At 57.5% G+C, this 21,647-nt stretch overlaps 7 protein-coding genes across 7 annotated transcripts; 5 read left to right on the forward strand and 2 right to left on the reverse strand.

Annotated features, from left to right (window-relative positions):
- Positions 1-918: 918 nt before the first annotated feature.
- Positions 919-1,849, reverse strand: E0L32_000726 (uncharacterized protein; the record flags this gene model as incomplete). Its single annotated transcript, XM_031141988.1, has 2 exons — positions 919-1,655; positions 1,708-1,849. 2 exons carry the CDS (start codon positions 1,847-1,849, stop codon positions 919-921), a joined length of 879 nt encoding a protein of 292 aa, XP_030994260.1.
- Positions 1,850-6,611: 4,762 nt separating this feature from the next.
- Positions 6,612-7,640, forward strand: E0L32_000727 (uncharacterized protein; the record flags this gene model as incomplete). Its single annotated transcript, XM_031141999.1, has 1 exon — positions 6,612-7,640. The coding sequence occupies one exon, from the start codon at positions 6,612-6,614 to the stop codon at positions 7,638-7,640; it is 1,029 nt and encodes a 342-aa protein (XP_030994261.1).
- A 74-nt stretch (positions 7,641-7,714) lies between these two features.
- On the reverse strand, positions 7,715-9,004 carry E0L32_000728 (uncharacterized protein; the record flags this gene model as incomplete). Its single annotated transcript, XM_031142011.1, has 1 exon — positions 7,715-9,004. The coding sequence occupies one exon, from the start codon at positions 9,002-9,004 to the stop codon at positions 7,715-7,717; it is 1,290 nt and encodes a 429-aa protein (XP_030994262.1).
- A 3,095-nt stretch (positions 9,005-12,099) lies between these two features.
- On the forward strand, positions 12,100-14,037 carry E0L32_000729 (uncharacterized protein; the record flags this gene model as incomplete). The annotated part of the gene is made up of 2 exons (XM_031142022.1): positions 12,100-12,180; positions 12,337-14,037. The coding sequence occupies 2 exons, from the start codon at positions 12,100-12,102 to the stop codon at positions 14,035-14,037; spliced, it is 1,782 nt and encodes a 593-aa protein (XP_030994263.1).
- A 1,884-nt stretch (positions 14,038-15,921) lies between these two features.
- On the forward strand, positions 15,922-18,249 carry E0L32_000730 (uncharacterized protein; the record flags this gene model as incomplete). The annotated part of the gene is made up of 2 exons (XM_031142033.1): positions 15,922-16,069; positions 16,145-18,249. 2 exons carry the CDS (start codon positions 15,922-15,924, stop codon positions 18,247-18,249), a joined length of 2,253 nt encoding a protein of 750 aa, XP_030994264.1.
- A 782-nt stretch (positions 18,250-19,031) lies between these two features.
- On the forward strand, positions 19,032-20,137 carry E0L32_000731 (uncharacterized protein; the record flags this gene model as incomplete). The annotated part of the gene is made up of 5 exons (XM_031142044.1): positions 19,032-19,309; positions 19,492-19,519; positions 19,631-19,723; positions 19,799-19,997; positions 20,061-20,137. 5 exons carry the CDS (start codon positions 19,032-19,034, stop codon positions 20,135-20,137), a joined length of 675 nt encoding a protein of 224 aa, XP_030994265.1.
- A 641-nt stretch (positions 20,138-20,778) lies between these two features.
- On the forward strand, positions 20,779-21,632 carry E0L32_000732 (uncharacterized protein; the record flags this gene model as incomplete). Its single annotated transcript, XM_031142055.1, has 5 exons — positions 20,779-21,015; positions 21,205-21,222; positions 21,318-21,398; positions 21,474-21,522; positions 21,586-21,632. 5 exons carry the CDS (start codon positions 20,779-20,781, stop codon positions 21,630-21,632), a joined length of 432 nt encoding a protein of 143 aa, XP_030994266.1.
- Between the last annotated feature and the right edge of the window lie 15 nt (positions 21,633-21,647).

Raw genomic sequence — 21,647 nt, forward strand, 5'->3', positions numbered from 1 at the left:
GTTCCGAATTTTCGACCATCAACAGAGGCAAGGAAACACCCTTCCATGCTGAAGAGAGCAGCTGTCAACAGTGACCATCTAAGGTTGATTCCAGGGATCGATGTAGTGATGTAGATCGAGAGGTCAGACCAAAGCAAAAGAACAATATCCAAAGAACTCGAAGAGGGGAACCCCATCGAGGAAGCTTGGACATCCACATACAATCGGTGGATTACCGCACGTCCCGCCGGCAGCTAGACCGGGAAATCCGATGGAGCCCGGCTTCGAAACTCGGTAATGGGGATCCCCACTTCGCCGATTCAAAGGTTGAAAATCATTGGTTCTTGCACATCGTCAACTTCTGGGGCCGAGTGTCGCGCTAACTGATTCAAGATTCAAGGTAGCGGTCATCTGATGTGTTGTTCTTCCCAGGGGAAGATGGGCCTCCTTACCCAGATTGTTCAGCATAGTTGACTTGGATGTTGATGCTAAATGGTTCCCGGAATTCTGGAACGAAATCGCGCATCATCCTTACCAGATCGCGGTATTGGGACAAATTTCTTTCTAGCACAATATGCAGAAGAGAAGTTCTTTCAAGCTAGTACAAAGAGAGAGAAAGGATGATAGATACTTTCTTTTCACGTTCAACTGTGATTAGCAAAGATGCACAGAGTGTCCTCATTCATTGGGGAGATAATGAAACAAAGTCTTCGAGAAAAGAGTGTTGAACTCTGAACTATCGCCTATCAAACACACAGTAAGGTAACATTGATAAGAGACCAGTCCCTGAATGCCCTCTCCATCCTTGCCCCTGTCTCCCATTGTCCTTCCTATCATATCACATCATGCGCCCATTTTGTCATGTCATGTCGTCTCCAGATGATCTTCGTCACAGCAGGACCCCTACAGGCCACTGATCGCTGCAGTGTCGCCATCTTCTTAGTTAACAAGGCCCTGAGCCTTGACGTTGGCAACGAGGTTGTTGATAAGGTTCTCAGCCTGGCGGGCCATGTCAAGCTGAGCGTCGGTGACCTTGATGTCCTGGGCCTTGAACTTGCCGCCGATGATGGGAAGACCGCCAAGAATGCCACCGACGCCACCAGCCAGACCGGTAGGGACGACGCCAGCAGCGCCGCTCACTGGGGAGCCGTTACCGCCGAGGCCGGGAATGAGTCCAGAAAGTCCACCGGTAAGACCGCCGGCAGCGCCAGTGAGCCCGCTAAGACCGCCGCCAGTCAGAGAGCCAAGAAGACCCTGGAGGAGGGGGCCGATGATGGGCAGTTGACCCAAGATGCCGGTGATCGGGCCGAGCTGTCTGCTCTCGAGTACAGTGGATGGGACAGCTGCGGAAGGAAGTGCCGCTGAGGGAAGTCCCTCGGAGGGGAGAACCGCGGACGGGAGAGCCGCGGACGGAAGACCCACGGAGGGGAGACCCACAGATGGAAGACCACCGGGAATCATCGATCCAAGCAAGCTCTCGAGCAGCTTATGGATGAGATCGATGATCTGGTTCAGCAGGGATTCGTCGATGGGGGTGAGGTCAGAGAGGTTGACCTTGGCCAGGGTGCTCAGGGCGTCATTGTTGGCGAAGGCAATCTTGCTGCTGCTGACGCCGAGCATCCGGCTCAAGACGTCGGGGTCCTTGACAGGGCTGGTGGTGTTGACGGGCAGCTCGCCTTGATATGCAGTTAGAATAAGCTCACGGAGGTTATGTCGGGAATGACCTACTAGCAGTGGCTGTAGGGACGCTCGCGACGGTGCCGTTGAGAGGGGTCGCGGTGCTGATAGCCGAGGTGTCAGGGGTAGAATAGGCCGGCGCGGCGATCGAGATGGAGGCAAGAGCCAGACTGAGGATGAACGACTGCTTCATTTTGAAATCGAAAGAATGATCTGTTGGAGAGAGCGTGTGCGGTAAGAGTACGATATCGGCGCCTAGAGAGCGATAGAGAACAGGGTTCGAGAATGAATGATTGTTGTTTGATGCTGACAATCCAACCTGCCAAAGACTCGGCCATGTGAGGTCTTTTATAGTTGGATTTTCTTCATAATTCTTGCCTCAAGATTCTGATTCTCCCTTTGAATAGCTTGGACATAGCGGAATGGAATGTCAAACTCCCTCTGCCACGATGATCCGTTGCAGAGAGTTGTAGATCTTTGGCTAGGATCGAGTGCTGTTTGAGGATCGATCTGTTCCTCAAGGTGAAAGTGATTTGCATACCCACATAAAGAGGACGCAGAGGATCCGGCGATGTCTCAAATAGCCAAGAGGCTTGCATGCCATACTCGATAGGTGACTCCACCATGAGAGGGTTCGCGAGGATGGCGCAAATTTACTCAGTGGTCCACTCTATGATGACCATGGCATTGTCGGTAATAGTTCACTAAGGGTTGTTTGAGGAACTGCGACGGAGACGACCTCTCTCTCCAGCACGCAGGTTGCCAATACTCGGCCATGGTTCCAAGTTCAGCGTAGGAGGCATCAGTGAGTTATCCCTCGTCAAAGCCCTCAACTTCAAACTCGTGCATGAGCGGCTTTTGACTAAGAGTTCCATGCGGTGGGAAAAGCGTTGTTGCTGCTTGTCCTCGACAATAGATTGAAAGGCTTGGCACTTTCGCGTCGCGCGTGTCGGTTCCTTCATTAGTATGGAAATGGATCGACAGCAGATCGGCAAGACCCAGTATTCTGGACGAGTGCGAGCCACCAAACTGCCCACTACCCGATATGAAGGCCGGAATGTCAAAGATTGCAAATGCAGGCCATGATGAATGTCGAAACAGGCGCTGACATTGTAAGAACCGCCCCATCTTGGATCGCAGTGGGAAAGTTTCTCATACTTGGTGACCAAAGAGGAAATGCATTGAGTCGCATTGGTAGCCGGTGAGTGACATCCATTCCCACGACAGTATTGGAAATACCAGCAGTAATCTGTACCTATTGTCGATTTGTCTCACTGGGGCCCATAGCTCTCCACTGTCATTCCGCTGTCAATCACGGCAGCTAAGGGAGCGCTTTCCAGCCTCATTCCAACCCCTACCTATCTATCTCACACCGGAAACTACAGAGATATCAGTGTCAATCTTTTACTGGGTCTGGCACCCAACGTTCCAAGTAGAACTATGGTATGTGACATACTCCAGAAAGCCGTCGGGAAAGATCACTACCGAGACAGATGGAGTAATCCTTCAAGAAAGAGAATCCGGCAGTGGCTGCTGGAAGTCTGAATGAAAATAACTTCGGAACAGAGGGATTGGGCTTTCCAGAACGGAACCTATGCCGAAACATGAAGCCTTAAAGTTCGAATGAAGTTAAGTCGCAGGGCTATCAAATGCGGGCGGTGACGTCTTTTCGCTGAAGAAATCAAGCCTTTCATTCCCAATCGAAAGACATTGGATGCATTGTCCAACGCTTTTCCCATGCTTAAGTTCTGTGACGCCATGCTGCGGATGTTGGGAGTCTTCATTTCTCACAATCAACGTGACAGATGATGCGAGCCATGGCCGAGAGTGTGCGTCTGTATTTGAGAGGTTGGCGTTGTAAAGCCGCCCTTCAATGAGCTTGCAGAAGCAAAAGCCAGCGGAAACATAGGTAAAAGTAGACTACAGAAGATGATAGTGAGCCTAACATGTGTCAGCCCTACCAGAGCCCCGTTGGATCCAACGAGTTTCCCATTGGCTCGGAAACTAGTACCGTCCTGACACAGCACTAGCACAGGCACCAAAGCAAGTGAAACTCGAGTATCTAGTTAGGCGTGAGATGGGCTTCATTGGCGAAGCGCGTCCTGGATGGTAGCGCCAAGTAGTGGCGGGTGTTTGCATCAAACTGAGACCCGGCACTGGCTCGCTCCGAGTGCCCGCCGCTATTCGGGAAGCTTCCGCGCAAAGGATGGTTCTGGTTGTTTGGAGCAACTGCACGGCAAGAGGAAAGGGATGTCTCAGCCCAGCTGAACGGAGCCCAGGGAACAGACTGATCGGCGTGCTGGATTCCCGAGTGCTTGATTGCCTAGCCTTTGTTCACACTCGGGACCCATTGTTGGACCCATTTCCATTCCAATCGGCGACTATCCAATGCCAGTTCATGTTCTCCTGACCCGGAAAGTAATCACAGAATGGTTCATATATCCGATCTTTGATTCTTCGAAGTTCTGAACCCAATCATTCTCGACTGCATGGCACGAGGCTCGAGTCCAGCATTCTACTTGGCCTTTGTCATTCATTGGTGCGTCGATGCAAAGACTCACAGTCACGCCGATCAACTGCAAAATTTCGATATGATCCCCGTGCATTTCAAATTTCGAATGGTACTCCTCCGCGATATGCGCGTCTCGAGTTGTCCCGGTGCCTCCTGTCTTACATCATGTATGAGAGCTCCCATCCTGTGAAACGGAAGGAACAGGATTCCGCGACTAGAGCAGGGCACCGAAGGTCAGGAGGAAAAGAGTGAAATTGAACCGAAGTTCAGTTGCAAAAACAAACAAGTCCAATCATGCTTCCCAACATATTTGCTTTGAAACTTCCTTCAGTCAGCGCAGCTCCTTGCCTGATATCCGCAAAAATCCATTGCTGACAGGGACAAGGCTTTGGACGAAGACATTCCAAGATTGAGAGGCCAGGCGACCACATGCCGTCAGTGGAGGGCCTAGCATTCACGGTAGCCGTAGCCCTTCCTCGAGCAACAATCGACGAAATCTTGAAAGTTGTCGTTGGCGACCATGAAATACCATGCTCGGTGGACACAATAGCAGTCCTTCTTATTTCCTAGTTCTCGTGCACAGGCTTCCGTGTTTGCCCATGCGTTGGCTTGGCTGGAGCCCATGCAGCGGATTGTTTTGTCGTCGTCGCTGCAGGCGTTGACCAGGAGGGGAAGAAAGAATAGGACTGAGAATCTCATTGTAGAATAGATTTGATTGAAGAAGAAGCTTCTTGCGATGGTGGTTTGAACTTGGTGCTTTGGAGCTATCTTTCTCGGCTTAATGGATGGGAAACAAAGCAATATTTATATCTAAAATGAAACCAAGTGTCATTAGATCAGTTCTCATAACATCTATTCATTACGTATTAGTTTGGAGTGAGTCTCCTCTTGAGAATCCCGACTCTCATGCAAGTGCGGTAGGACAGACAGACCAAGCTTTTGACCGCTTCTCCGGGGTGTCACAGCCCTTCCCGGACGGCTGTTAGAGCAGCACCTTCGGAAGCATATAAGGCAGGGATCGACAAGCTGACAATGAATTATGCATTATGCGGCTTATGTCTCGGACGGGCTGCGTCTCTTCGTTCCGAACAATCGTGCAATATATAATCGTGGCACCGTCAAATGGCCGAGCCCAATCTAGCCTAGGCCTTTTCTGGTCTTATCCAGCTTGTTACAATTGCGGTGGCTTGCTTAAACCGTGCATCTTGCGTCTCATCGGTCAGCATCCGAAGCCTGAGGTTGTTGTCATTCGTTCGGTAGAAATAGATTCCGCTTCAGTCGGGAGAACTCTCTTGTCGATCCATCACAATCACCGATTGGCAGCATATACAACAACGTACATTAACTTGGAAATGTTGAAGAATACTACTAGAGAAGATAGCGATGTTTCGTGCAGGAAACCAACCACTCTCCAGGCACCCAAGCACAGTAGTCCTTACCGATGGTAATACCTCTGAAGAGTGATTCCCTTCTCAGCAGCTCCCTCGCTTCAGATCTCGGCCCAAAGTAACGGCCATAAAATGGCTTATTCCATAGCTGGTTGTGTAACCGCTCGGAATTGTGTCTCCGATCGACAAAGCCTCTGTGCCGATGACACTGGTCGCTATGGGTCCTTACTCATGGCCTGTGTTCGTGATGACGAGGTGGTTCTTCCTTTATTTTGCAAAATTAATGCGCATTATGGCTCCATCTGCAGGTGGAAACCTATTAGAGATTGGGGTAGGATGGGAAAGTTTCGTGAACGATTCACCAGACTGGTTCTGACACCACAGAGCCATGATATTACCCAGCAGTGGATATACTGCACATAACTAGCTAGGCCGGGGCTTGAAGACGTTCCCTTCTATATGTATGCATCTTGCGCTTCAGGGAGGCATAATCTTCTCTTCTGCGCCTACGAGGCTTCTGCGTCATATGCCAGGACCTAGCAGACTGATCCCATGACGAGAGTCATAACTAGAGGACCTTCAACGGCTTGGCCCGGCATACTTGTTATCGGACTTGTTATGGGAAGAACTGGACTTACTTAAATGATTACATAACAATATTGTCTATTCTTCTCCTTTACCATCAGATTTACCTGCTGGAAAACAGTAAGTTAAGGATGCAACAGAGTCACAACCATGGCGTTTGCGGCTTGTTGTTCTTCAATAGCAGAAAACACCGCCTTCCTTTCCCACGATTGTGTATTGATTTTTATTTGTAAGCTTCATAAGTTGAATGGGTGGATGCACCCGGCCATATGACGGGCGATATCGTCACCAATGCTTCATCCTGCCGCTGCTGCGATTGAGGCCCACAAATGCTCATACCCTTTGACGTCACTGCCCAAAGGCGACTTTTTATCACTTCTTTTTCTTCGAGATGCATTGTTAGAGAGGATTAGACCTTTCAAGTGCCCTTCTCACATATAGATCTGCTACAAAAGCACACTCTATCAACAATGACCACCAAAGGCTCAGTATTCCTCATCGGCCCGGGCTTCATCGGGCTCCAGGTCCTGAGCGAGTTGCTCCAGGAAGGCTACGAGGTCACCACGCTGGTGCGCAGAGAGGAAGCCAAGAGGAAGCTGGAACAGCTCGGGGCCAAGACGGTCGTGGGGACCCTGGAGAGCGCCGACATCATCCGCAAGCATGCCGCCGCTGCAGACATCACGATCCACACCGCCACCGCCGATCACCTTCCGTCCGTCGCGGCCGTCCTAGAGGGCCTCCGCGAGAGCGTGAAGCAAGGGAAGACGCCGATCTACATCCATACGAGCGGCTGCAGCGCCATCATCGACAAGTCGGACGGAGAATACGCCAGCGACAAGGTGTACGAGGACGACAAGCCGGAGACCATCGACAGCATCGCCGACGACGCCCCGCACCGGGAAATCGACCTGGCCATCCTGAAGGCGCGGAAGGAAATCGGGAGCAAGGCCAAGATCTCGATCGTGCTCCCGCCCGTCATCTACGGCCTGGGGCAGGAGAACCGCCTGTCGATCCAGATCCCGACGCTGACCCGCTTTGCCCTGAAGCATGGCTATGCCGGCTACGTCGGGAAGGGCAAGGCGGTCTGGGGCCAGGTCCACGTGGCCGACCTCGCTCGAGGCTACATGACCGTACTGCACCACGCGGAGCAGGCCTCGGGCGAGGAGGTCATGAAGAACCCGTACTTCTTTGTCGAGAATGGGGAGGAGTACTCGTGGCTCCGCATCGCAGAGGAGATCGGCAAGGCTGCTCACGAGGCAGGCCGCGTCCAGGACCCGACGCCGAGAGAGATCCCCCCGGAGCAGTGGGGCGACCTCTTCGGAGAGGGGTCGCTGGCCATGGCGGGCCAGAATTCGCGGAACCGTGCGAACAGGCTCCGGGCTCTTGGGTGGAAGCCCCGCGAGAAGTCGACTTTCGCATCACTGTCCGAGGACGAGCTGCCGGTCATGCTGGCGGAGAAGGGAGAGTTCAAGGGCTACAAGGTTGCAGGAGGATCATGAGATGACGTAGCCAGATGGCAGTCCAGGTGCCAAGTTAATAAAAGTTGTAACAGATTTGTACAAAGACAAACCGATCAAGCCGCCTCCTTAGCCCACTGCTTCCCCGTCCACAGCCCGCCGCTCACCCAGAGCATGTAGTCCCGCCCCTTGAGCAGCCACACCAGCCAGCCGGGCAGGCGCCACCCCATCAGCGCGCCGACGGCCCTGCTCCGCCCGACGACGACCATCTGCGCCTCCCGCGTGTCCTCCACGTAAGTCTTCTCTGCCGGCAGGGATGACGATGCGATGCTGCTGCCGTCTGTTGCCGCCGCGACGAGCAGGTCCCGCTTGATGTTGGCGCACAGGGCCGGCACAGCCTCGAGAATCAAGTGCACGGCCGGTCTGAACGCCGAGGACGCGTCGCCGATGGCGTAGACCCGCTCGCCTGCTCCATCGACGCGCAGAGTAGCCGGGTCCGTCTTGACTCTGCCGTCGCCACCCAGCAACGCCGGGTCGGTGACGAACCCCGTATTGGGCCGCGTACCCGTCGCCGGGATGTACAAGTCCGCCGCTAGGACGCGACCGTCCTTGAGCGTGACCGTCGTCGGCACCACGACGTCGTCCGTCCCCGCCGTCGGCGGGCTCACACTCTGGACGCGGGCGTTCTTGATGACGGTCACACCGACCTTGGCGAGCAGCAGCTCGGCCGAGCGGGCGATCTCGGGCCGCAGGACGGGCAGGAGGGCCGGCGCGGCGGTGACGAGCGTGATGGGCACCTTCGGATTCGCGAGCCGGGAACTGAACCACCCCGCTCGGCCGTTGAGGTGCTCACCGAGCTCGCCGGCCGTCTCGACGCCGGCTGGGCCTCCGCCGGCGATGACGATGGACTTGGCGGAGGGGAGGGCCCTGCGGAGGGCGGCCCAGCTCTGCCGGAGGTGCTTCTCGTCCCTGGTGAGGCCCAGCAGCGGGGAGGCGGTCGACGCGCCAGTGGCGATGACCAGCGCGTGGTACTCGAGCACTTTCTCTTGGCTGTTGCTACCGCTGCCGCCGATGCCGGCCGCGAGGTCGACCGTCACCGTGCGCGCGGCGTGGTCGAGGCTCGTGGCGGCGCCGTGGACGAAGCGAAAGGAGCCAGCGGGGTACTGGGCGAACATGGACCTGATGTCGTGGAAGATCTTATCCTGGGGAAACATGTCGTCGGACAGGAGAGCGCGGGGGCAGGCCTGGCGCCAGATGGACTCGGCGGCGGGACTGACGAGCACGACCTGGTAGGAGGGCTGGTCCGGGAGTGCGGGGAGGGCGTGGCGGAGGAGGTAGTGGGCGGTGGAGAGGCCGGCGTAGGAGCCGCCGAGGATGAGGATGTTCTTCTTTTGGGTGGTGGTCATTGTTGGTGCAACTACCTAGGTATGGCAATGGCTCGGACTCGGACCTGCTACTTCTGAGTGAGTTCGGGATCTACAGAGATTGTGCATCAGATCACAGCAGGTACAGAATGGTAAGTAAGAGTGCAACACGAGGATGTGGTCAGCAGACTGCAAATGCATCATTCGGGAGAGAGAGAGGAGAGCAGGCGAGAATCAATCTGGTTTATGAAGTCAAGATGGCCGAAAGCCCGAAGCGTCAGGCCGCCTTCCAAGCCAATCAAGGAATATGCCGTCGAAAAGGCCGCTAGAAGGTTGACGACGCGTATTCATGATAGCACGTCTTGCTTTTGCGGGCGTCAGAGCACGGGTCAAATGAGGATGAAGGGCTAGGATGTTGTTGAGCACAATGAGTGTGAGTGAGTCGGGGCAATTATTCGAGCCTGATGACAAATTTGGCAGCAACTGTCGGCGCTCACTACCGCCGACCTGCCGACTTTTACCCGATTAGGCAATCCGGGCATCGCACCGTAGGACGGCCAGGATTGAAAGAAGATTGACATTGCTGGCCGTGATGTTGCGACAGCTAGACCAGTGAGACGAGCAAAGACCGAATGACTGGTTCAATGAATTGCGGTAGCGAGATGGTGGTTCGGACGAGAGGACAAGCGTCTGTGGAGAGTAGCAGATTCAAGACATGGTTGGGCAACCTCAATCATCCTGAGGAGAACCGGGAAAGTTCCGCGACTGTTCCTTGTGTAGCTAGTATTTGTACCGTATCGGGCCCGGTGTGTTGCCGAGAGGAGGAGGATGCATCTTGCAGCGAGGTCAAGGTCAGTCAGTCCGGGGCGGCGCTGGGCGGGCGGGCGGTCCTGGAGAGCAGTCATCGGGGATCAGCGGAGCCTGCACACACGCTCCAATTGCGAATTGCGATAGATGGTTGATGGCACATTAATTACATATGCAGGGGAAGTGGCCCAAAATGCAGAGAAACCCGGGACCACGGATAGCGACACGGCTCGCGCGCTGCCAACACCGGATACCTAATAAGCTTCAACCGTAGTGTGGGAGGGAGGGTATGACAGGTGCATGTTGTGTGTAAGATGGATGAAGGCGTGTGGTCGTGCATGTGTCAGTATCAGTGCCAGTGTCAGCCCAAGTACTTGGTGAAGTCTGTAATTAGGTAGGTACTCAAGAAGTACCACCACCAGACAGGCTCAATCCATCAAAAGGGACAGCCAACCGAGTTACTCTTGTGGCATGTAGCTTTCCAATGGACACACAGGGCAGCGGCCGGCAATCGGCAGTTCCCAAGACTCTCTCGTGGCAGCGGCAGGAAGGGAAGTGCCAGTGCCACAGTGAGACCAGCTCACAAAGCAGAGCTTCGGTTTGGGTGTCGCGGGTGCCCGCGTCTCCTCCGGCCCTTCTCCATCAACTTGGCAGAGTCAAGTGTGGGATTTCCATCAAGAATCCGGGGGGGGCTGCTGGAGATGCTGCTGGAGATGCTGCTGGAGATGCTGCTGGAGAGCGGCTGGCATCGCTCCAGTCAGCTATCTGGTCCGTCGTGTATGTATGGGAGGGAGTACTGGGACTGTATCTGTCGTTATTCCTCTTGGTAATGAACCGCGAATCCTTATCTCTGGCTGTCGCGTGTGGCCTGGCACTGCTTAAACCCAGTACGGTCCCGTAATGTCCGGATTGGAGGCCGGCAAACCCATGCAAAACTCTGCTAGCGCCGGGTGAGGCGATTAGCGGCGGGCTCGAACGCTGTGAATGGCCTGGCGGCGGGGCGCCACCGAGTCGAGAGAAGGGTTAGGAACTGAGAAGCACTGGAATGGCGCGCTGGGAGAGCAGATCCAGGGTCGACGATTGGCTGGCTGGATCGAGCTGCCTCAGTCGGACGAGCCTAAAATCTCTTCCGAGTCCGAGTTCTCTTGTGTCAAGGCTTTGTGGCATGGCATGGCATGCAGGTAAGAGATAACTACTTGTACCTAATAAAGCCAGTGATTGATAAGGACCTCTGCTGGGATGGGATGGCACCGAGATGGATGGAGACCAGAACCTCGGCAGGTTGGTCACCCCATGCCCATGCCCATGCCCATGCCCATGCCCATGCCAATCAATCCCATCCGTCGTCCATGTCGTCTGCCCTGCATGCATGCAATGCACTCACACGCAACCCTGTGCCATTGCGCGCATGCGGGATGATGCTGATGGCGGGCATGGTGGACAGGGCGTTCTTGGGAACTCCATCTCGCCCGTCGGTTCCCGTCAATGGCAGGCCCTCCTCTTATCTCTGGGGCTGAGGAAAAGAGGCAAACGAGGGATGAAGCCCTCGAGATGGGCTCAGCTAAGGCTCTAGTCTATCTCCAGCTCCAGGTCCCATCGCCGGATCGAGCAAGACATCTCTGAAGAACAATGGAACTGGGATCTCCAATTGGAAGATGGAGATGGGATGGAGTGCTGATCGGCCGGCCCTCACTCTCGCTCTGATGCCCACCTCCACCTCCACCTCCACCACCACCACCACCACCACCACTCTCCGGATCTCCTCTGCACACCCAGAATCTAAGTAGGTAGTCCGCGCCACTGAGGAAAAAAAAAAAAAAGAGATGGATGTCACCATATCCTGACCTCTCAGCCGTTAGTTCTTGGCTATCTCGACCCTCATTAGTGTCCGTACATCTCCACATTATTTTCAAAAAGAGGTACCTGTTACCCTCTTTTTTCTCTCGGGTGCTGGTTGGTTTGACAATTTTTGAACTCGCGCTCACCCGGTCTTGGGAAGATCTGCTACCTACTTCTCTCTCCTCCTCCTCCTCCTCCTCCCCCTCTTCCTCTCCGCAGTCAATGTCCAACGAAGAAACGGCCCTGCTGTGAAACCAGCTCCAGGTTCAAGCACCCCCTTCTCTCTCTCCTCCGGGTACCCATGAGCAGAGGTGCACCTGTCAGACCTCGCTTGCTCTTTCCAAGCTGCATGACCTTGCTACCGAGCACTTAAAGGAAAGAGCGTCCCCACCACCTCACTCGCGCCTCACCTTTACATCAACATCAACATCAACCACCCTCCCCCGTTCAACTCCTCTCAGAAACAACACCAAGATTCAGATCCAGCAACCATGGGTTTGGTCGAGAGGATAGACCAAAAGGTCGCTGCCAGTGCTGTCGGCCGCTGGTTCCGCCTCGATGGCTCAGGCCATGTAAGTCAACCCCATCACAGACTGCCCTTACCCTTGTTTGTTGCGCCTCGAGGAGGACCCGAGGAGTGAGAGCGAGCGCAAACCGAATAGACGAGGCGTTCCCCTCGCCAAAGCTTCGCATACAACCATGCTGACCCTTCTTGTTGCCACCAACAGCGCCGCGAGCGCAAGGGCTCCCGCTTCTTCACCGAGGTCCGCGCCGGCCTCGCCACCTTCTTCGCCATGGCCTACATCATCGCCGTCAACGCCTCCATCGTCGCCGACACGGGCGGCACCTGCGTCTGCAACGGCGGGCCCGCCGACCCCATCTGCAACAAGAACAACGACTACGCCCTGTGCCAGGCCGAGGTCAAGCGCGACATCGTCACCGCCACCGCCGCCATCGCCGCCCTGACCACCTTCTGCATGGGCCTCTTCGCCAACCTGCCCGTCGGCCTGGCCCCGGGCATGGGCCTCAACGCCTACTTCGCCTACACCGTCGTCGGCTTCCACGGCACCGGCACCGTGCCCTACCAGGTCGCCGTCACGGCCATCTTCGTCGAGGGCTGGATCTTCTTCGGCCTCGCCCTCCTCGGCATGCGCCAGTGGCTCGCCCGCGCCATCCCGCGCTCCATCAAGCTCGCCACCAGCGTCGGCATCGGCCTCTTCCTGACCCTCATCGGCCTGACCTACTCCGAGGGCATCGGCCTCGTCGTCGGCGCCCAGTCCACCCCCATGGAGCTCGCCGGCTGCCCGCCCTCCATGCGCAAGGCCGACGGCACCTGCCCGGACAGCGGCAAGATGCGCAACCCGACGCTGTGGATCGGCATCTTCTGCGGCGGCATCCTCACCGTCATGCTGATGATGTACCGTGTCAAGGGCGCCATCATCGCGGGCATCGTCCTCGTCAGCGTCATCTCGTGGCCCCGCCCCACGCCCGTCACCTACTTCCCCTACACCGTCGTCGGCGACGACGCCTTCAACTTCTTCAAGAAGGTCGTCGACTTCCACAAGATCACGCGCGTGCTCAACGTCCAGGAGTGGAACATTGGCGAGTACGGCGGCCAGTTCGGCCTCGCCCTCATCACCTTCTTGTACGTCGACATCCTCGACTGCACGGGCACGCTCTACTCGATGGCCCGCTTCGCCAACCTCATCGACCCCGTCACGCAGGACTTTGAGGGCTCGTCGGTCGCCTACATGGTCGACGCCATCGGCATCTCCATCGGCGCCATCCTCGGCACCCCGCCCGTGACGGCCTTTGTCGAGTCGGGCGCGGGCATCAGCGAGGGCGGCAAGACGGGCCTGACGGCCATGGTGGCGGGCATCTGCTTCTTCATCAGCGTCTTCTTCGCGCCCATCTTCGCGTCCATCCCGCCCTGGGCCACGGGCTGCGTGCTCGTGCTCGTCGGGTCCATGATGGTGCCCGCCGTGACCGAGATCAACTGGTCCTACATCGGCGACGCCGTCCCCGCCTTTATCACCATCGTGCTGATGCCCTTCAGCTACTCGATCGCCAACGGCCTCATCGGCGGCGTCTGCTCGTACATACTCATCAACACGCTCGTCTGGCTGATCGAGAAGGCCTCGGGCGGCCGCGTCGTGCCGCACAACAAGGCCGACAAGGACCCCTGGACCTGGCGCATCCCCGGCGGCATCCTGCCCCCCTGGATGAAGAGGCTGGCCAAAGGCCGCAAGGACTTTTGGCGCGAGTCGGATGACGAAGCGGCGGCGGCGGCGGTGGAGCAGCGGGCCGTCGGCAGCACGGACGGGTCCGAGGATGCGGCGGGAGTGGGAGGCGTGAGGAAGGAGACTGGTGGTGCGGACGTCGGAACCCCGTATCCTCACTCGGTGCCGGTGCAGGAGAAGGACGCCTAGTTTGCGGTCCTTACTGTGGCCTATGACGAGTGAGGGGGGATGCCCGCCGAGGAGCCACGGTAGAGGGTTCTGTTGCGTCGGAGTTTGAATTTTGTTGAAAAGGGGTTCGATCATATCATATGATGGGCGGTTTGGGAATGACGGAACAAGGTGATCTGATCAAAAATTCTCCCCGCTCCCCTTTCTGGGCTGGACCGACAGGGAGAGGATACCATGATGCATGTTGAAAGGGAGTCTTACGAATAGCGATGAATTAAGAGAGATACAAGCCTGTGTGGTGTTTTCCAATCCAGAAGTTGGCCAAGTTCGATGTTCGAACCATCTGCCGAGACGGCATCGAATTACTGGCCCCTTGTTCAGTCCGGGACGCAATCTGTGTCACGCCGGGCTTGGTATCTGCACTAGATTGCGTCTCCTCGAGACAAACGAGAAGGTTTCTTGCATCTCCCTGTGCGACTCTGTCCCCGTAGGAACGAGTAACCCCCGAACAGTAAAGCAAACGTGTGGTGATGGAGGGCCTGCTGCGAGATTGCGTCACCTCTCCATCCACAGGGATGAGGACCATTTGGAGGCCACCCATGGGCTTGTCTCCGTCTCCAACTGTTCCCTGCAGTTGCGCTGGTGGGCCCTCCCTCGCCTGTGGCGGCCGCTAAACCAGAGCGCTGGCGCTCTCTCAGCTGCCGAGACAACCTGCTACGCGAGAAATACCCCGCTGTCAAAGGGCCCCCGAATGGCCCAGAAATAGCTGGAGCTCTGGCGGAATGACCCGAAGGGAGGCCCTGGGGTGCCGTGATTCGCTGGGACGTACGTCCGGGGCGCCAGATCATCAGTGTTTCAGGGTCTGCATGCAGGAATGCGCAATGAGCAATGATGAAGGATCTCCATCTCCCTCATTGCCGTCCTCTGATGGAGCAGTAGGTCTAGAGTTCTGAGGCAGGAGGAGGATCAATTCAAGGCGAATCATTTCGAATAAAACGGCCGCTACTCTTTTTCCCCCCTGACCTGACCCCTCCTAAGTTCAACTAACGCATCGCCAACCACCACCACAAAGGAGGCACAGCCCCTCCTGCTGACGACAGTCTTTTGCCATCTCATCTCGGACATCTCGTCTCGGATCCGCTTTCGCTGGCCTTTCGAGCTGGAGTGGTGTCCGCAGAGCTCCCACGAAAGCAGGCACACAGTACTATTGAAAGGGCACTTGACCACTTGAGCTGAGCTGGATCAAGCGCCGGGCGCAGCCACAGAAGAAGGATACGACGCGGACCTCACTCGCCTCCCAGCTGGCCAACTGCAGCTAACTGGTGCAGCTACAGGTACGGCCGTTGAAGTGCTGTCGCGTGTGTGCGCCGATCTTCTGTCATCTTACTCATCCGTCAACGACAAGCGCTGCTCTTCGTGATACCAGTTGACCTACTACTTCTATCCCAGACCGGTTTCCGTTGATCCTCGGGGCCCGGTTCCCTTCCCACTACCGGTCTTTTCCTCGTTTTCTTTTTTCAAATCTCCCGACCGCTTCGTGATCACTCGTTGATCGACACTCGTTTGCACTCGAAAGGGAGGCTCTGGTTTGAGAGGCCACACATCTCATCTGCCTGGAGGAGCGCCAGTTCGGCTCGTCTCGTTTCAGAGCAGGCTTCCGCATTTTCCAGTGGAGTGGTCAGGTGGTGGTGTGCAACTGGATGCATGCGATCTGTCTGAAGTGAGCTCGTGAGCTGGCTGTTGGGCTGCAAGCAGAATCCGAGTCGTCCTTCTCTGACTATTCGTCTCCTTTCACCGCTCGTTTGCATTTTCTACACATATCGAGCATCTAGCATTCGCTTTCCTCCTGCCGTCTTTTTTTTTTTTTTCCTTTTTCCGTAGTTACTTACGATACCCTCTCCCACCATGCCTGCCGAGCAGCAACAGGTCGAGGCGAGGTCCCTCGCCGCCATCAACTACCTTGCCGCGAACCCTCCGCAATATCCCGTCAACCCGACCGAGGAGAAGCAGGAACCACTCACGCTGTACATCTCTAGGGTGCCTGGTACTCGAGGTGAGCTTGCTATATCGCAAAAGGCCCTTTTGGCTTAGCCCTTCCGGGCTGGTCGCGACTGACCTTCCTTCGCAGATGTGATCCTGTCTACTCTGAAGCCGCAGCGCAAGAACGTCACGGCAGAGGACGTCGCCAACTCGCTCTACTACATCCACCTGGACCAGCCTGCCGACGACCACCTGCTCGCCTCCGATGCGACCAGAGACCAGCACTCGCCGAGGGCGAGCGGCGAGATGGCGAGGGAGCCGCCACCACCCGTCACAACTATCCAGAGGAAACCCGTGCCCTCTGCTGCTGCTGCTGCTGCTACCAAGTTGCCCCAGCCGGAGACACCAGCACCCGAGGCCGCGACCCAAGACGCGCCGATCGAACCTGCACCGCCAACACCACCACCGAAACAGGATGACGGCGTGCCCATTCCGGAATCTTCAAACCTCGTCCCGCCGGGCTTCAAGCTCGAGCGCGGGCCCAGCATGGACGGCATCTCCGACCCCTCGGCTCCCAACTTGCCCCCGCGCCCGCCCCCGGGCTACGTCGCGCCGATCCCCCGGAAGCCACTCGGGCCGCGCGCTATGAACGCGCCCGCGATACTGGACCCGGAGGCAGCGCAGAATGCACCACCGCCACTCTCTGCAGCAGCGGACAGCCACGGAGCGCAGTCATCGTCGTTCGCGCCCCCGCGCACCCTCAGCCCTTCGAAGCCTTACACCCAGAGCCCGCTGGGCTTCGCGACCCCGCGCTCGCCCTCGCCGTCCAAGGCCCTGCCATTCACCCTGACGCTGATCCGCCGCGACCGGGCGGCGGGCCACCAGTGGAACGTAGGCAAGATCTCGTCGTACCAGCTCAACGAGCCGCTCCCGCCCGCCTCCCAGCACCACGACGAACGAGGTGGTGGCGGCGGCCACCACCACCACCATGCGGACCCGCCGCCGCCCAACGCCCTGCAGGCGGCTAAGCAGCCCACGATCAACATCCACATCGAGACGTCCGGGTACGCCAAGTTCCGCGGGTTCCCGGCCCTGACGCAGAGCCTGGACCAGCTGAAGCTCAGCCTCGACTCGTCGGCGTCATCGTCGGCGGCTGCCGCTGCTGCCGCTGCCCCCGGCCAGCCGCGCCTCAACGCCAAGAACGTCGAGGATCTGCTTGCCGCCGCCGCGGCTGCGGCATCGGGTGGGAACAGCAGCAGCAATAATGCTTTTTCTTGGTCGGCGGAGGAGGGGTTCGCGAGGCAGGTCGCCATGGCGTACACCAAGTCGTGGTCGTCCAACTTCAAGGACGCGCTGCACCGGAGGGGCCGGTCGAGCAGCCTGGACGGCCCTGGCGGGGGGTCGGCGGACGAGAATCCTTCGTCGTCTTCGCCGCAGCGGCAGCAGCAGCAGCAGCGGCACGGTCGGCACGGTAGCGTCGCGTCGACGGGATCCGCGGAGGACGGCGGCGGCGGTGGCGGTGGCGGTGGTGCTGTGGCAGACGACGGCAGCAACATGCTCATCACGCGGCCCGGCCCGGGGCTCAAGCCCAAGGGGTACTTCTTCGCCAGCCCGTGGGACGGGCGGTGCGAGTTCCGGACGGGCAACGGCGGGCGCAGCCTCAAGTGCCGGCACGTCATGGGGTCTGCGTCGGGCGGTGCCGGCGGCGGCGGCGGCGGCGGGATGAACCCGCTCGTGTTCGCGCAGGGCCTGCGGGACGGGCAGTCGCTGAGCGCGGCGGCGACGGGCGGGCGGGCCAGGGGCGGCTCGCTGAGCAGCGTCATCACGGGCGCGGTGGCGGTCAGCGAGCTGCGGTTCAACCTGCCCAGCGCCGAGATCTTCAAGACGCGCAAGGACCCGCGCGAGCCGCTGAGCCGGTTCGAGAAGTTCCTCAAGCTGGACCAGACGGCGGGCGGGAGGAGGATGATGACGGCTGGAGGTGGAGGCGCGGGGGCGCATGGGAGGAGCAGCAGCGAGGATGACGGGTGGGGAGCAGGGGAGTCCTTCTCCGAGGAGGTCGTCGAGGATGATGGGGCCGGCGGCGGGATCGGCGGGATCGGGGACCTGGGCAGGGAGAAGGCCGGGGGTGGGAACAGGGGCAAGAGGGCGAAGCTGGGCAAGCTGATTGTCTACGACGAGGGGCTCAAGATGCTGGACCTCGTTGTCGCTGCCAACATGGGGATTTGGTGGGGGGCTTGGGAGAGGAGTTTCTGAGCCGAGTGGGGGAGGGGAGGGAGGGAGGTGGGACGGGGAGATTGACTGATTTGCACTTGAGCGAGCGATCTTTACACGGTAGTACTGGCTGGCATTTGCATTGACGATACGATGGGATTGCTAGATTGATACCAACCAATACTTTAATAAGAAGAAAGGATGAGATGGGCGAATGTAAGGGGTCCTGTCGAGACGTGCAAGTTGGCTGGCTGCAAGATCTAGACTGTGGAGGAGCATCGTGCTGTGATTGAGCATCGTTTCTGGGCTAATATTGGCCGGATACCAACTCAGTCCGAATCTAAGCGATCTTTTCTTCTTATTTTATGCCGATTTAACTCCAAACATTGTTTCTCACAGCCATTTCTCTCGTGGTTCTGGTCTCGCTGCCGGTCTTGATGCCAAGAGATATCACGTGCCCAGTCACGCCTCGCTTGCTTTTCACCAAGGAAAAAGCTCAGACCAGTCCTCGGCAGAGCTCCGGCCAATCAGATCCCTCTGAAAGTTAATCCCGCCAAACACTTTCTCAAACCCGGGCGCTCGGTTGGCCACTTGACCTCACCACCCAGCCAAGGAGAGATCCTCATCCATCACGTCAAACCCGGCCCCAATTGACCTCCCAATTCGACGTCAGTCACTCTCTTGCGCCCTGGGGAGTACACCACATCTGCTGTATTCCTCCCGGACCTCCCCTCTCCTCCCCTTCCGTTCCTGACCTTGCTCCCGGCCGACGAGAGAAGACGACGAGAAAAAAATAAAAGATGGCACCGCCCGCCACGACCGCCATGCTGTCCCGACAGCTCGTCCGCGCCGCCTGCAGGACAGCAGCCTCCTCTCCGGCCTCGCGCCCTGCCCTCGCCTCCAGCAGCACCGCCGCCCTCCAGCAGCAGCGGAGGACGTACGCCACGCCGTCGGGCCCGCCGCCCAAGGGCTTCCGGCTGCCGGCCCCGACCGAGTGGGACCAGGAGAAGGAGGGCACGATGGACCGGGTCGGCAAATACTTTTTGCTGACCGAGATGGCGCGGGGCATGTATGTCCTGATGGAGCAGTTCTTTAGGCCGCCGTAAGTGCTTTTCTTGTTTCTCGGTGTCGGGTGGGATGTGTTGTGGGGGGGCAAGAGACGGATAGATGGATGGATGGATGGGGGGCTGTGGATGGGTTCAATGCCGGTGATGGCTGGCCTATTGGATGGGGACTGTGGTTTTCATGCTTCCTGAGCAATCTTGCTAACTGGATTGATCCCAGATACACTATTTTCTACCCCTTCGAGAAGGTACGTCGGGAATCCGCGCAGCCACGAATCGACCTCGCACGTCGCGGAGGAATTACACACGCTGTGCCAGGCAGATTGAACAAATAGAGATTGACACTATCGAACACACAGGGCCCCATCTCCCCCAGATTCCGCGGCGAGCACGCCCTGCGGAGATACCCCTCTGGCGAGGAGCGCTGCATCGCCTGCAAGCTCTGCGAGGCTGTACGTTTTCATCTATACCTTCCCGACCCCGACGCCACGTTCTCTCTCTAACACGTGCTCAACTCTGCAACACAGATCTGCCCTGCCCAGGCCATCACCATCGAGGCCGAGGAGCGCATGGACGGCTCGAGGAGGACGACGCGCTACGACATCGACATGACCAAGTGCATCTACTGCGGCTTCTGCCAGGAGTCGTGCCCCGTCGACGCCATCGTCGAGTCGCCCAATGCCGAGTACGCCACCGAGACGAGAGAGGAGCTGCTGTACAACAAGGGTATGTCTTGGATTTCGCGATTTAAAACACTCAGCTAAACTGGTACTGACGACCTGGCTACAGAGAAGCTGCTGGCCAACGGAGACAAGTGGGAGCCGGAGCTGGCGGCTGCCATCCGTGCTGATTCTCCCTACAGATAAAGAATGCTTGAGGGGTTGTATAGTGCTACGGGGAAGCGGCATTATTGAGATGAAGGTGTCTGCGAGGACTCGGACTGCCCGTCCAAGAATGGGGGCTCCAGGTCTGTGTCCCTTGCGTGTAGATAGAGGCTGTATATGAATACCAAATCTTTTCATTTGTGCATTTTTGAAGATTCAGACTATCGAATCATCCATCCATATGGTCTTGGATATGCAATGCTGTTCCAATTGACTGCTCTGAATGACTGCTCTGAATCAACGCATGTCCCGGATCGTGAGTGAGGCTGCCTTCGGCAAATAACGGCGATATCACGTGAGCCGGCTCAGCTCGGAGCTAAGCTTCCCTGCCCGCCCTGGCTCCAAAAAGCTCACAGAGTGCTCCAGCCAGTGGATGGCCCCGGATCTGGTCTGGCAACTGGCAACTGGCAAATCAATTGCTAGCGAGAAATTTATCACGACCTGCAGCCGACCTGTGCATCATCAATCAACTTCTCTCATTCACCTCGGTTCTCCATCCATCATCTCTGCCTTTCTTTCCCGCCCAACCCGGACCCTCAACCAATTGATACCCCGTTCTATTCTTCCCCCTTCCCTTTTGGTTCGTCCAGGTCCCCCCCGGAAAAACAAACAATACCGCAACCATGTTCCGCACCGCCGCCCTCCGATCCGTCGCGCAGATGGCCGCCCGCCCTGTCGCCCGCCACGCCGCCGTCGCCCTCCGCAGGAGAGCCGCCGTCGCCGCTGCTGCTGCGCCCCGCGTCCAGATCGCCCCTCGCGCCGCCGCGTGGACGGCCGTCCGGTGCTACGCCTCGGGCGGTGGCCTGAAGAAGGAGGAGGTCGAGGGCCGCATCATGGCCCTGCTGCAGGGCTTCGACAAGGTGCGTTTTTTTTTTTTTCGTAATTCTGGGGGCGGCCTTGTCTTTGTCTCCCTGCTTCCTTTCGCTCTCTGCTTGGGAGGGAAGTAGCAGAAGCGGGAATTGGATTGAACATTGTCGAGATCTGAGAGTGTCTTTTGGGTGGAACCAATGAGGAAGGCCAGATTACTAACTTTTTCTTTCTACAAACAGGTTAACGACCCGAGCAACGTACGTGATTATTTCGCCCTGTTTACAGCCTCGAAAGAGGGAAAGAGACTCGGATGACGGATTTACCCGCGAGATTGAAGTTGACACCATAACAGATCAAGCCCACCGCCCACTTCGCCAACGACCTGGGCCTGGACAGCCTGGACACCGTCGAGGTCGTCATGGCCATTGAGGAGGTACGATAAGAATGCATTGATGCATCCTGCTATGGAACAGACTGGCTAACGAGGTGGTCTTCTCCCCGGATACAGGAGTTCAGCATCGAGATCCCCGACAAGGACGCCGATGCCATCCACAGCAGTAAGCTCCAGTCCCCTAGTCGACCTATCGTCTTGAGATCTCCCTACTGACTCCTTACTGCAGTCGACAAGGCCGTCGAGTACATCTGCGCCCAGCCCGGCGCCAACTAAAAAGGCACACCATCC

This window comes from Thyridium curvatum (genome assembly GCF_004353045.1).
Source record: "Thyridium curvatum strain D216 chromosome Unknown NODE_3_length_876553_cov_77.224826, whole genome shotgun sequence".
NCBI classification, from domain to species: Eukaryota; Fungi; Ascomycota; class Sordariomycetes; order Thyridiales; family Thyridiaceae; genus Thyridium; species Thyridium curvatum.